Source organism: Microcaecilia unicolor, chromosome 11 (genome assembly GCF_901765095.1).
Source record: "Microcaecilia unicolor chromosome 11, aMicUni1.1, whole genome shotgun sequence".
In the NCBI taxonomy this organism is placed as follows: domain Eukaryota; kingdom Metazoa; phylum Chordata; class Amphibia; order Gymnophiona; family Siphonopidae; genus Microcaecilia; species Microcaecilia unicolor.
This window is the reverse complement of record NC_044041.1, coordinates 1,612,152-1,627,048: the sequence shown is the minus strand read 5'-3', so window position 1 is coordinate 1,627,048 and position 14,897 is coordinate 1,612,152. Positions and strand designations below refer to the sequence as shown.

At 43.8% G+C, this 14,897-nt stretch overlaps 1 protein-coding gene across 1 annotated transcript in view; it reads right to left on the bottom strand.

Annotated features, from left to right (window-relative positions):
* The window catches only part of LOC115479653 (oxysterol-binding protein 2-like), a 378,141-nt gene that overhangs the window by 24,021 nt on the left and 339,223 nt on the right, over positions 1 to 14,897 (bottom strand). The window contains exons 12-13 of the mRNA XM_030217714.1: positions 10,079 to 10,182; positions 5,214 to 5,309 (exon numbers count right to left, since the gene is read on the bottom strand). Coding sequence (XP_030073574.1) covers positions 5,214 to 5,309; positions 10,079 to 10,182 — 200 coding nt within the window. The remainder of the gene's footprint in view (positions 1 to 5,213; positions 5,310 to 10,078; positions 10,183 to 14,897) is intronic.

Genomic DNA, 14,897 nt, shown 5'->3' with positions numbered 1-14,897 from the left:
AGGTTGGGAAAGCTAGATATTTGGAGGGCATATGTAACTTTGCCAAGAGAGATGAGACGGGCCACTGCTTCCGCTGCTGGATTAGCAAAGGCAGATTCGGAGAAAATAAACAGCAGGGGGAGACAGAGGGAATTTTATGTCAGAAACGATGGAAATAAATCTAACAGGTATTAAAGATGGCTAATACCTGAGGGAGAGAAGGGGGAAATGAAGGACACCCCTGTGGGGGGGGGGAAGTGGGATAGAGAAACAGGGCTGGGAATTTGGAGAGGAACACGAAAGGAAGAGCAGAGAGGAAGGAGGAGAAAGAGTAGAACAAAGGATGAAAATGGGGCTAAAGAAAGGAAAGATTACAGAAATAATCCTAAACTGCCCACGAGTTACGTATATATAGTTGGATTTCTTTTTCCACCCATGACAAGATTAAAAAAATAAAACAAAACAGAACTCCTGTGCATCTTATTCAGGCTTAAAGCAGGACACAGAATAAGGACAACCCCCCCCCCCCCCCCCAAAAAAAAAGAGAAAAGTGGCCTGCCTGTATAATTTGGAGGCAGATGCACTGAGGTCCTCGGAAGAGCCCTTCCCTTACTGATTCCATAGTGAATTGGTAGGGAACGGCCATGCATCAAGGAAAGGGAATGCAAATGAGCTGCTCGTTGTAGCTTACTTGCATTCTCTATTCCCTCGGAAGCCAGTCGGCTGGTTGAGCATGCGCAGAGCAGCCAAGCAAGTTATGCTGGCTGCTCTGCGCAAGCCAAGGACGTCCTTTATGGACGTCCTTCACTCAAAAAAAAAAAAAAAAGGAAGTCCCTGACAAGCAGGAAACTTGTCGACCAGCCGACTGGCTTCCGAGGGAATAGAGAATGCAAGTAAGTTACAACGAGCAGCTCACTTGCATTTCCTTTCCTTGATGCATGGCCATTCCCTACCAATTCACTATGGAATCAGTAAGGGAAGGGCTCTTCCAAGGACCTCAGTGCATCTGCCCCGAAATTGGGTGTCTTAGGAGTCAGGAGAAGAAACTAAATGGTAAGATGTAAGAGAAGAGGCCATCCATGATGGTCCCCTAATGAGAGGAGTTGTCTCTTAAAAAGAGGCTACACTAGATAAAAGAAATAGGAACATGGAAGTTGTTGAAGTTCTTTAAAAAATACTCAACGAAGCAGGCTAAGTACTGCCACTCAAGTTTTTTCAGGATAATGCATCATACATAGGGCCAGATGCACAAAGGCACCTGTTATACAGGTGCTATGGGAGAACTTACTGAATTCCAAACAGTGACCGATGTGCAAAGGGGAAGGAATGCAAATGACATAACCAGATCCCCCTTTGTGCATCGGTTGCTGTTTGCGACTGGAAGTTGTCAAATGCATCTGACAGTATCCCACCACAGAGTTTTTGAGTTGCACGGGGGGGGGGGGGGGGGGGGGGGGGGTTCACTGGAGTCCAGTAGACCCCCCTCTCTAGCCCCCCCCCCCCGTGCAACTCAAAAAACTCCATGGTGGTCTAGTGTCCCCCCCTCCCAGAAAATCTCCAGCAGTCCAGTGGACCTCTCCTGCTCCCTAGGGGCATGGTACGTGGTCCGACCCCCCCCCCCCCCATAACCCAGCAGGCCCTGGGCTGGGCCAGATCCCCTGGTGGCCACTAATAGCTCTGATGGTCTAGCGGGATCCTACCCCCCTGATCCTTTTTATTATTATTTTTTTTATTTTTGTTACATTTGTACCCCGCACTTTCCCACTCATGGCAGGCTCAATGTGGCTTACATGGGGCAATGGAGGGTTAAGTGACTTGCCCAGAGTCACAAGGAGCTGCCTGTGCCGGGAATCGAACTCAGTTCCCCAGGACCAAAGTCCACCACCCTAACCACTAGGCCACTCCTCCACTGGAAAGTTTTAAATATCAGGGGACTATGCCTAAATGGTGCCCAAACTGACCACTGGAGGAATAAAGGCATGACACCCCTTAATCCCCCAGTGGTCACTGACCCATCCCACCCCCATAAGGGGTAAAAGTGACAGTATATACCAGGCTCTAAGACAGCTGCAGGTATAATGCCCTTTCTCTTACAGCAGCAAGCAGGTCCCTAGAGCAGCCTTGTGGTTGGTGCAGTGGACTGTACAGAAGGGAACCCAAGCCCATATCTCGGTCTTAATGGTACACTTGTGGTGGAAAGTGTGAGCACCACAAAAACCACAAAATACTTACTGAGCCCACATATAGGTGACACCTGCAGTCTTAAGGACTAATGTAGTGGTATATAGTTGGGTATGGTACATTTTTTGCTATTCCTGGAGGGCTCACCATGCAGTATAAGGGGTTTGAACCAGCCACCTTCTCATTACAAGATCTGTGCTCTAACCACTGCACCACTTATTCCTACCTTGACATAGGAGGCAGGAGGACCACCTCCTCACTTCCAAAATGGCAGCACCCTACTACTACTACTACTACTATTTAGCATTTCTATAGCGCTACAAGGCATACGCAGCGCTGCACAAACATAGAAGAAAGACAGTCCCTGCTCAAAGAGCTTACAATCTAATAGACAAAAATAAATAAAGTAAGCAAATCAAATCAATTAATGTGAACGGGAAGGAAGAGAGGAGCGTAGGTGGAGGCGAGTGGTTACAAGTGGTTACGAGTCAAAAGCAATGTTAAAGAGGTGGGCTTTCAGTCTAGATTTAAAGGTGGCCAAGGATGGGGCAAGACGTAGGAGCTCAGGAAGTTTATTCCAGGCGTAGGGTGCAGCGAGACAGAAGGCGCGAAGTCTGGAGTTGGCAGTAGTGGAGAAGGGAACAGATAAGAAGGATTTATCCATGGAGCGGAGTGCACGGGAAGGGGTGTAGGGAAGGACGAGTGTGGAGAGATACTGGGGAGCAGCAGAGTGAGTACATTTATAGGTTAGTAGAAGAAGTTTGAACAGGATGTGAAAACGGATAGGGAGCCAGTGAAGGGACTTGAGGAGAGGGGTAGTATGAGTAAAGCGACCCTGGCGGAAGACGAGACGGGCAGCAGAGTTTTGAACCGACTGGAGAGGGGAGAGGTGACTAAGTGGGAGGCCAGCAAGAAGCAGATTGCAGTAGTCTAAACGAGAGGTGACAAGGGTGTGGATGAGGGTTTTGGTAGAGTGCTCGGTAAGAAAGGGGCGGATTTACGGATGTTGTAAAGAAAGAAACGACAGGTCTTGGCAATCTGCTGGATATGAGCAGAGAAGGAGAGTCAAAGATGACCCCAGCCCTGCTCGGTGCATCCTGTGATGCACTGGGTGGGGTCTAACCACCATATAAGAAGTTTTCTTTATATAGTGCTTAGGCCCCTCCCAGTGTATCCCAGGATGCACTAGGCAGGGGCTGGGTACTGCCATTTTGGAAGTTGACGGTCCTCCTGCCTCCTACAAGGTAGGAGTAAGGGTAGGGGGGTAGGATCCCGCTAGACCACCAGGGCTATTAGTGGCCATGGTTCTGGCCTAGCCTGACCCGGGGCAGACCACCAACTATGCCCCTAAGGGGTGGAGAGGTCTGCTGGACCACCATGGCATTTGGAAGGGGGGTCCACCAGACTCCCTGGGAACTTTTCAAGTTTGGAAAGGGGTTGAGAGGAGTCCACTGGACCAGCAGGGATGTCGAGTGGTGGTGGTGATGGGGGGGGAGGAGGGGGTCAGGAGTCCCACCAGACTACCCAGGTCTTGGGGAGGAAGGGGGCTTGGGAGTCTGTGCACAGTGCACCTACCTTATGGGGAGCAGTCTGCTGGCACTATACCGCTCCAGACCTGCCACAAAACTTGCATGTTAAAGGTAGGTATAAGAATAGCCATACTGGGTCAGACCAATGGTCTATATAGCCCAGTATCCTGCTTCCAACAGTGGCCAATCCAGGTCACAAGTACCTGGCAGAAACCCAATTAGTAGTAACATTCCATGCTACCAATCCCAGGGCAAGTAGTGGCTTCCCCCATGTCCATCTCAATAACAGACTATGGATTTCTCCTCCAGCAACTTGTCCAAACCTTTTTTAAATCCAGATACGCTAACTGCTATTACCACATCTCCTGCAACGAGTTACAGAGCATTGCTATTCGTTGAGTGAAAAAAATATTTCTTCATGTTTGTTTTAAAAGTATTTTCACATAACTTCATTGAGTGTCCCCTAGTCTTTGTACTTTTTGCAAGAGTGAAATATTCATTTCTACCTGTTCTACACCACTCAGGATTTTATAGACCTCAGTCATATCCCCCTTCAGCCGTCTCTTTTCCAAGCTGAAGAGTCCTAACCTCTTTAGCCTTTCCTCATATGGGAGGAGTTCTGTGCACGAAAATTTCTGTGCATTACTCGGAATGTTCATTTTAATACTAATGAACTCACTGTAATGCATTTGCAAATGGATGTCGGTAGCTGCTATGGGGAACGATAAAAGGAAAGCAGTATCTCTTTGTGCATTAGATGCTACATAACGTTTGCTTTAGACAAGCTACAACCTTTCTAAAGCAAACATTGCAAGCATGGTAAACTTTGTGCACTGGGCCAATAATGACCTTAGCTTTTAAGAAGAATTCTAGATTTAAAGCATGTCCAGGCTCTGCACACAGTGTCAGAGCAGTGACAGGAATGAACACTCTTATACCCAACAGGTCAGCCAAGTCCTGGGATTTACCTACTGCATTCAGGGACCTGTAGTTCTGATTTTGCAATTGCATTCCTACAGAAAAAGCAAGACAATAAGGTCCTGCATGCAGTGGGGTAATTCCGGCATTAGATCAATCTTTTGGGAAATCTGGAGCTAACCGGCAATCCTAGTCAGAGAGAGCTTTAAAAATAGCAGTTATATCACTTGTTTTGGGATTCTTCATCTTTTACTGGTACAGATCGTTTTCGGTGTCTCTGGGATACAAGCTGTAGATGGGGGGGGGGTCTTACTTTTGTGGTTCAAGACCTTTCTGGGGTCAAGAGAAGCAGCTTTTGGATGAAGATGCTACATTGGAGCAACATACTTTTCTGGGGTGTCCCTAGAAAAGGCGCTATAGATGAAGTGTTACTTTGTAAATACAAACCTTTCTGGGATATGAGTTGTAAATGGAGTGTTATTTTGTGGGTTCAGATCTTTCTGGGGGCGTCCCTGGAAAAGCAGCTCTAGATTGGGTGTTACTTTGCAGATATAGATCTTTCTGGGATGAAAGTTGCAGGCAGGGTGTTATTTTGTGGATACAAACCTTTCTGGGGGTGTCCCTTGAGAAGTAACTGTAGGGGATAAACTTCATCTGGCATTTGTCCTTCGTTTTATGGTTGATGATCTCAATCTCACCTGACTGGACAGAAACAGAAAAAGAAGCAGGAGAAAGTCAGATCTGAAGCTGCTGTGATTATTTCCACGTCATTGCTAAAAGAAGGTTAGAAGTGTCCAGGCAGCCGGCTAAGCAGATCACTCAGCTCAGCAATTTGCAGTCTATTAAAAGCTGGAGCCTGCTGGGTGTACCAGTACCATTCCTCACATACTTTAGTCCCCTTTTCTCCACTCTCTTTTCAGTTTTCTTCTGATATATTTTCAAAGGCTTGGACAAATTTTGAGAACAAAAGAAGCGCAGAATTTAATGGACCGCCTGCAAAAACCAAATAATCCTTTTCTGCTGATATATTCTACAGCACTGAGAATAATTTTGTGAACCCCCTATGATGCTCTGTACTTCAGAGCAATTTATATTCAAAACATGGATTAGATGAGAGAGAAAGATAACTCTCACTGAATAAATAACTCAGACAAAATGATGTATTTTAGACTATTCAACAAAAGAATTAAACAATAGGCATCTTTGATTGAAACAGTATGTGGCTCTTGGAATTGGTGCAACAACTTCAATGAAATATTTCTTATAATGGTTGATCAGTCTCTCCAAGCATCCTTGGGGAATTTTGGCCCATTTTCCATACACAATTGTTTCAACTCGGTGACATTTGAGGCCTTCCAACTTGCTTCACTTCTTGTCACAACATTTCAGTGTGATTGCACCTCAAATACTGTGCACAATTCTGGTCACATCAGATATAGGGGAATTAGAAAAGATACAGAAAAGGGTGACCAAAATGATAAAGGGAATGGGGCAACTTCCCTATGAGGAAAAGCTAAAATGTCTAGGGCTCTTCAGCTTGGAGAAGAGACAGTTGAGGGAGTGGTGGATGTGACTCGCTTGTTTACCTTTTCCAAAAATACAAGGGCTGGGGGACACGCAATTTAAAACAAATCAGAACAAAATATTTCTTCACTCACTATATAATTAAGCTCTAGAAATCATTGAGAATATGGTAAAGGGAGTTAGTTTAGCAGGGTTTAAAAATGTTTGGACATAAGAATGTAAGTATTGCCATATTGGGACAGACCAAATGTCCATCAAGCCCAGCATCCTGTTTCCAACAGTGAACAATCCAGGCTACAAGTACCTGGCAAGATCCCAAAACACTACATTTTATGTTGCTTATCCTAGAAATAAGCAGTGGATTTTCCCCAAGTCCATTTTAATATTGGCTTATGAACTTTTATTTTAGGAACCCAGCCAAACCTTTTTTAAACTCCTAAAAGAAAAGTCCATAAACCATTATTGAGGTGGACGCGGGGAAAACCACTGCTCATTCCTGGGATAAGCAAGAAGAAATGTATTTTACTGTTTTGGGACTGTTTTGGGACATCTTTCTCATAGAAACAGCCAATTTTGTATGTCCTTAACTGCCCATTGCAGAAACGTCCAAACTTTGGACGTCCTCAACTGCCCCGTCACAGAACCGTCCAAATTTTGGACGTCCTCAACTGCCCCCTCGCTATACCTCTGACACCCCCTTGAAATTTGGCTGTCCCTACAACAGGGCAGTTCAGGACGTCCATCTTCCGATTTAAAGATGGGCGTCCTTCTCTTTTCATTGGTCTCCAGCCCAGACCTGTCAAACAAGTGCGGGAGGATTGTGCTGAGTGTATGCTCAGGCACAATTCTCCCGCACTTCTACCCCTTAATCAGATGTAATTGCGCTGCTTAAATTTGCATGCATTATCCTTGATCATAGGTCTAATAGTACCCCACGCTGTTCCAGTGCTATTTTAGAGCGCTGTTTGGAACAGCGCGGGGCTTTTGGTCATCTGCCTGCGAGAGAGCTATTTCATCCCAGTGCCACTGGATGACATTACCTACTTGTGTGTCTGATTAATCCTGTCTATGGAAAACATCTGTTACACGTTTATGTGAGTCTTCATATACTGGCTTTCTATGGTACAATCAAAGCAATTTGCATATTATATACAGGTATTTTCTCTGTCCCTTTGTTATTTTTGACTCATCTGACCAGGGAACATTATTCCAGAAGTCTTGTGAATTATCCAGATGCTCTTTCGTGAGAGCAGTGCGTATCCTTTCATGTACACTAGGTCCCGTTCCCTCTTCTTCTGATGGATGATGCTCATTCAACTATAGTAAGAGGTCTGCAGATCTTCAGATGTTATGCTGGGATTCTTTGTGACTTTGTGGATGATTTTCAGTTTGCACATGGGGTGGTCTCAGGAGAATGATTACTCCAGGGTACAGTCACTGTAGTCTCCAACATGTTCTATTTCTGGACTTTTTGTCTGACAGTGATGGAGTCACAAATATTAAAAAATTGTCTTGTAATCCAGTCAAGACTGATATGTCTCAACTATTCTTTCTGTAGGTCCTAAACTAAAGTAAACTGGCTTGGTCTGAAGCAAACTGTTCATACAAGGAAGCCTTCAAACATTAAAAGCTGAAAGCTCTCTATAAAATAATGAGCCAAAATTCCTCAAGTGATATGAGAGACTGATCAACAGTTACAAGAAATGATTAGTTTAAGTTATTGCTGCTCATAGAGATGTCACCATTCACTGAACGAAGATCATTTATTCAACAAACAGATTCAAGGATAAGTAATCAAAATATATCTTATTTATTTATTAGGATTTATTTACCGCCTTTTGATGGAATTCACTAAAGGAAGTGTACAGTAAGAATAAATTCCTCATATATCTTCTGCTTATATAATTGTATACAAGATCCTGTCATGACTACATCATAACTACACTCTGTAAGCCACATTGAGCCTGCAAATAGGTGGGATAATGTGGGGTACAAATGCAATAAATAATAATAATAATAACATGAGCAATAGACAATTACAGCAGTAAAAATATTCAAAAAGCAATGCATATGGCATGTCAACACAATATGTAATAACACATTTTAATAGACAGTGAAGGGTATAAGCAAAGATAAAACATATAGATAGGTAAGAAAGTAGGAAGAGTTAGAAAGTAAGGTGACTAATTTAAAGAAAGTTGCACATGAGGTCAGAGAGATGGTTAAATATGATCTCAAGTTAGGGTACGAGTGGATAAGCATGAGTTATCTTTCTTTTCATGGTTTATATTAGGATCTCATGTTTTGAGTATGGGGTTCACAAATGTTTTCTCACTCTTTAAACATACACACATTCTCAATCTCCATACATACACACACACACACATGCATATGCTGTCATTCTTCTGACACATCCCCATATACATTCTGTCTTCTAGTGCTTTGCTACTGCCCTGCTTCTCATGTGCTCATTCAGTCCCTGCCTACTCCCAACAACCAGTTCTGCCTGCCGTCCTGTAATGTTTTTGCATTTGCTGCCACCTTTCTGCCCCAGCATGCAGAAATCCCCTCACACTTTTCCCCATTCCTATACCTTTCTCAGCAATCTCCCCTCCCCCCCCAACACACCTCAGGATTAGGGTTACCATTCGTCCGGATTTCCCCGGACATGTCCTCTTTTTGAGGGCATGTCCGGGGCGTCCGGTGGGTTTTGCCCGCACGCACGTCCGGATTTCTGGACAAACGTGCGTGCGGGAGGGCGTGCGTGCGGTTGCGCGATCCATTGGCGCCGTGGCTCTCCCCTCCTCTTCCTTACCATCTTCCCTGGTGGTCTAGTGACATCTTCGGGGCAGGAAAGAGCCCCCTCTTTCCTGCCCAGAGCGCTGCCTTGCCCATCCTCCTTCTCGGTCTCAGCTGGGGATTCAAAATGGCCACCGAGAGTTGAAGTCTCGCGAGGCTGCTTCAACTCTCAGCGGCCATTTTGAATCCCCAGCCGAGACAGAGAAGGATGTAGGTAAGGGCAGGCAGCGCTCCGGGCAGGAAAGAGGTGGCTCTTTCCTGCCCCGAAGATGTCACTAGACCACCAGGGAAGATGGTAAGGAAGGGGAGGGGAGTATGTGATGGGGGGACGCGGGGGAGGGAACTATGTGATGGGGGAGGGGAAAGGGGGCGGAATGAGGATCCGAAAGGGGCATGGAAGTGGGCGTGGCGTGGGGCATGACGTGTGTCCTCTTTTTCAGAGGACACAAAATGGTAACCCTACTCAGGATACTCATCAGTTCCACTGGCTCTTTCAAAATGAGCGCAGAGCCCAATGCACAGCTGGACTGTCTACCAAACTCGCACAGCACAAACTTCCCCTGGCTCACTCCATCCCTTCCTACTGGATAAATATTACCAAAGCCTGTGCTGTTAGTGACATTGGCAGCCAGCAGGGCAGGCTCACTCAAACAGAGTGAAGCACTGGACAGATATAGTGGTCCAAAATCTGAAAAATGCCCAGATACTTTATACATCCATTTGGCTTGCAAAAATCAGTCCAGTCCTGAAAAAGTCCAGACAGTTGGAAACCCTTGACTGAGTTCCATAACCATTTGGACCCTAGGCACCAACCTTAATCTAGCCCTGGGTGTACTGTGTGGTATGTTGTCACTTTGGTTGTTGCTTGTGTGGGAAGGGTAGGACTGTCATGTCTGTATGGTTGTTGCTCTTATGGGAGGAGTAACATGTGTTGTGTCTCTTTGGTTGTTACTGTTGTGGGAAGAGTAGAGTGTGTTGGGTCTCTCTGATTGTTGTTTCTGTGGGTAGGGTAGAATGGGTTGTGTTAGTATTATTGTTGCTGGTGTCCAAACCTCTCATTCTCATAGTGAAACAATGATTCGCCTCATACATAATCCCCAGCACATCATCTGCCTTTAGACATGGATTATGGTGCACTCGGCACTCACCTGGTCAATCCAAAGCTTGCCCACAATGATGTTGTGCACTGTAGATGTGACCTTCCTCCACACATAGTGATTCCCACTAGTATGGAACTCTAAGTGAATGGCACCTGTGAATGCAAACGAAATTGTCAAAAAGCAGTTATGGGGCACCACCCAGGCAGGAATGTGGCGAATGGTAGAGGAGCAGGGCAAAAACAGAGTAGCAGCAACAAGGGATGGTTACAGGGATGTGGAACAACAGTACGGAGGTAGTACAGTAGCAGGGATGTTGCAATAGCAGGGACTACAATGGTCCAGACAGATGAACAATGTAATTGAGCATTGGTAATTAATATGGACTAAACAGTCACATTGACTTACCTAAACCTAACCCTTCAACTGTCCCCTATCCCTGATATGTCCTGTCTGTCCTAACCCTTATCCCTTACTTGTCCTGTCTGTCTGTCATAATTAGATTGTAAGCTCTATCGAGAGGGACTGTCTCTCCATGTTCAAGTGTGAAGCGCTGTGCACCTCCGGTAGTGCTATAGAAATGATAAGTAGTAGTAGTAGTAGTATTAATTCTAATCTGATAAGGAGACTATTCAGTAGTGTTTTATTTATTTATTTATTGCATTTGTATCCCACATTTTTCCACCTCAAACCCTCAAAAACAATATTAAAATTTAAAAAACACACAAGAATAGCCATACTGGGTCAGACCAATTGTTCATGTGGCCCAGTATCCTGCTTCCAACAGAGGCCAAAACAGGTCACAAGTGCCTGGCAGAATCCCAAATTCTAGCAAGATAAGTACATAAGTACATAGGTATTGCCATACTGGGAAAGACCAAAGGTCCATCGAGCCCAGCATCCTGTTTCCAACAGTGGCCAATCCAGGTCACAGATACCCAGAAAGATCCCAAAAATGTACAAAACATTTTATACTGCTTATCCCAGAAATAGTGGATTTTCTCCAAGTTCATTTAATAACGGTTTATGGACTTTTCCTTTAGGAAGCCATCCAAATCTTTTAAAAACTCCGCTAAGCTAACCGCCTTTACCATATTCTCTGGCAACGAATTCCAGAGTTTAATTACACGTTGAGTGAAGAAATATTTTCTCCGATTTGTTTTAAATTTACTACATTGTAGCTTCATCGCATGCCCCCTAGTCCTAGCATTTCTGGAAAGCATGAACAGACGTTTCACATCTACCCGTTCACTCATTATTTTATAGACCTCTATCATATCTCCCCTCAGCCGCCTTTTCTCCAAGCTGAAGAGTCCTAGCCGCTTTAGCCTTTCCTCATAGGGAAGTCGTCCCATCCCCTTTATCATTTCCATGCTACCAATTCCACAGCAAGCAGTGACTTCCCCATCTCTGTGACTATGGACTTTTTCTCCTATAACACTTAACAGATACTAAAAATGTTCCTTAGTAATAATGCCATGCAAAGCCAGCTTGATGATTCTGAACCAGATCAGATAGTGTTGAGGCCAACCTAATAGCTAAAGAGAAAGGGGAAGGGGATGGGATTTGAATACCGACTTTCTGTGGATACAATCAAAGTGGTTTATATATTATATACAGGTTTAAGTGACTTGCCCAGAGTCACAAGGAGCTGCAGTGGGAACTGAACCCAGTTCTCCAGGTTCTCAGGCCGCTGTACTAATCATTAGGCTACTCTTCCACATTTAGCCAACACTTTATCAAAGATGATTAAAGAAACAGTATGAAAAAATATATTTTTGATACTGTTTTACGACAGTTCTATTATTAGGTTTCAATTTACTATTTTCAAGTTTACCTCATTTATTGTATTTATGTTTATTCTTGGTTATTTCACTACCGTTATGATGTTAACAAAATTATAAGTTTTATGTTAAACTGTACCTACTGTACACCCTAGACGGGATTTTAGATAGTGCTGGGGAGGAGCCGGCTGTCTTGGTACATGTGGATACCAATGACATAGGAAAATGTGGGAGAGAGGTTCTGAAAGCCAAATTTAGGCTCTTAGGAAGAAAGCTCAAATCCAGATCCTCTAGGGTGGCGTTTTCTGAAATACTACCCGTTCCACACGCAGGGCCCAAGAGACAGGCAGAGATCCGGAGTCTCAATGCGTGGATGAGACAATGGTGCAAGGAGGAGGGTTTTAGTTTTGTCAGGAACTGGGAAACATTCTGGGGAAGGGGAACCTATTCCAAAAGGATGGGCTCCACCTTAACTGGGATGGGACCGGGCTGCTGGCATCATCATTTAAAAAAGAGATAGAGCAGCTTTTAAACTAGGAACGGGAGGAAGGCCAACAGTCGCACAAAGGCGTATGGTTCGGAATAAGGTATCTTGCAAAGATATCACCCAAACAGGGAAGACAGGGTTTCTTGATAGTGAGGTTGCAAAAGATACTGTAGTAGATTCAATGTCCTTAAATAAATATTTAAAAAAACAGACAAAAGATAGTAAAATAGTACTGTCAAGTAAACAACATAATGTGATAAGGAATAACAAGTCTATGCAAATGCCAGGAGCCTAAGACATAAGATGGGAGAATTGGAATATATTGCACTGAATGAAGAAATAGACATAATAGGCATCTCTGAGACCTGGTGGAAGGAGGATAACCAGTGGGACACTGTCATACCGGGGTAAAAATTATATCGTAGTGATAGGGTGGACCGGATTGGGGGAGGAGTAGCATTGTACATTAACAAGAGGCTTGAATCAAATAGATTGACAATTCTGCAGGAAACAAAAGACCTCTTGGAATCATTGTGGATCGACATTCCATGTTTAAAGGGGAAAAGGACGGTGATAGGAGTGTCTACCGTCCGCCCAACCGGGATGAGCAGATGGACGCAGTCATGTTAAAGGAAATTAGTGAGGCAAATAAAATAGGCAACGCAATAATAATGTGTGATTTTAATTACCTTGAAAGTTGGAATATGTAGAATATAATCCCCACTAAATTCAAAAATTCTACAATTGTTAGATTGTTCAAAGGTGAATCTGGACTCTCCAACATGAAAAGTCGTGGAGAAAAAAGACCTCAGTATAACCAGCAACACCTCTTTTTAAAGGACACACCTTTTAGTTAGAGAGAGCACCTCATTAATCATAAGTCTTTAAAAAACTCCAAATAAATAACTTTCATGCGATGTATGCCATACCACCTTATCAAACACTCATGGATAAAGACACAAATGCTGAATACAATGTAACAAAAAACAAAACGTTACTTATCCTGGATGGTGAAAGCAATGTGAAAATCTTCCACAAATTTAATGCAATTTCTTGATCCACTCTTCATCGCATGAAAGTTATGTGGAGTTTTTTAAAGACTTATGATTAATGAGGTGCCCTCTCTAACTAAAAGGTGTGTCCTTTAAAAAGAGGTGTTGCCGGTTATACTGAGGTCTTTTTTCTCCATGACTTTCCATGTTTGACAGTCCAGATTCACCTTTGAACACTTTAACAATTTAGAATTTTTGAATTTAGTGGTGATTTTAATTACCCCCATATAGACTGGGTTAATGTAACATCAGGGCAAGCTAGGGAGGTAAACTTCCTCGATGAAATAAAGGACAGCTTTATGGAGCAGCTGGTACAGCAGCCGATGAGAGAAGGAAAAATTCAAGACTTAGTCATTTGTGGAGCGCATGATCTGGTAGCAGTCCGGGGGCCGCTTGACAACAGTGAGCATAACATTATCGCCTTTGAAATTTGCTTTCAAAAAAGGTAAACATAGGAAGTCAAATATGTTAGCGTTTAACTTTAAAAAGATAAAATGAGAAGAACGGTAAAAAAAAAAAACTTAGAGAAGCAACGGAAAGGGTAAGAAACCTACAACAGTCGTGGATGCTGTTCAAAAACACCGTCCTGGAGGCCCAGGCCAAACATATTCCACGTATCAGAAAAGGAGGACGGAAAACCAAACGGCAGCCGGTGTGGTTAATAAGTGAGGTAAAGGATGTTATTGGAGCTAAAAAGGAATCCTTCAGAAAATGGAAGAAGGAACCAAATGAGGAAAATAAGAAGCGGCATAAGGAATGTCAAGATGCAAAGGCAAAGAGGGATTTTGAAAGAAAGATAGCGTTAGAGGCGAAAACTGATAGTAAAATTTTTTTTTAGATACATTAAAAGCAGGAAACCGGCAAAAGAATCGGTTGGCCCGCTGGATGACCAGGGTGTAAAAGGGGCAACCAAGGAAGACAAAGAAATAGCAGAAAAACTAAATGAGTTCTTTGCTTCAGTCTTCACCGAGGAAGATTTGGGTGGGATACCGGTGCTGGACAGGGTATTCGAAGCTGAAGAGTCAGAAAAACTTATTGAAATATCTGTAAATCTGGAAGACGTAATGGAGCAGTTCTGCAAACTGAAGAGTAGCAAATCTCCTGGACCGGATGGTATTCACCCTAGGGTACTGATAGAACTAAAAAATGAGCTGGCAGAGGTACTGTTATTGATTTGTAATTTATCCTTAAGATCGAGCGTGGTACCGGAAGATTGGAGGGTGGCCAATGTAACGCTGATACTTAAAAAAGGTTCCAGAGGAGACCCAGGAAATTATAGACCGGTGAGTCTGACGTCGGTGCCGAGCAAAATGGTAGATCTAGACTACACCAACTTGACATTTTGTCCTTTAGATTGTAAGCTCCTCTGAGCAGGGACCGTCCTTCTTTGTTAAATTGTACAGCGCTGCGTAACCCTAGTAGCGCTCTAGAAATGTTAAGTAGTAGTAGTAGTAGTATCAAGAACAAAATCACAGAGCACATTCAAAATGCGGAGTACCCCAAGGATCCCCCCTCTCACCAACTTTATTCAACTTGATGATGGTACC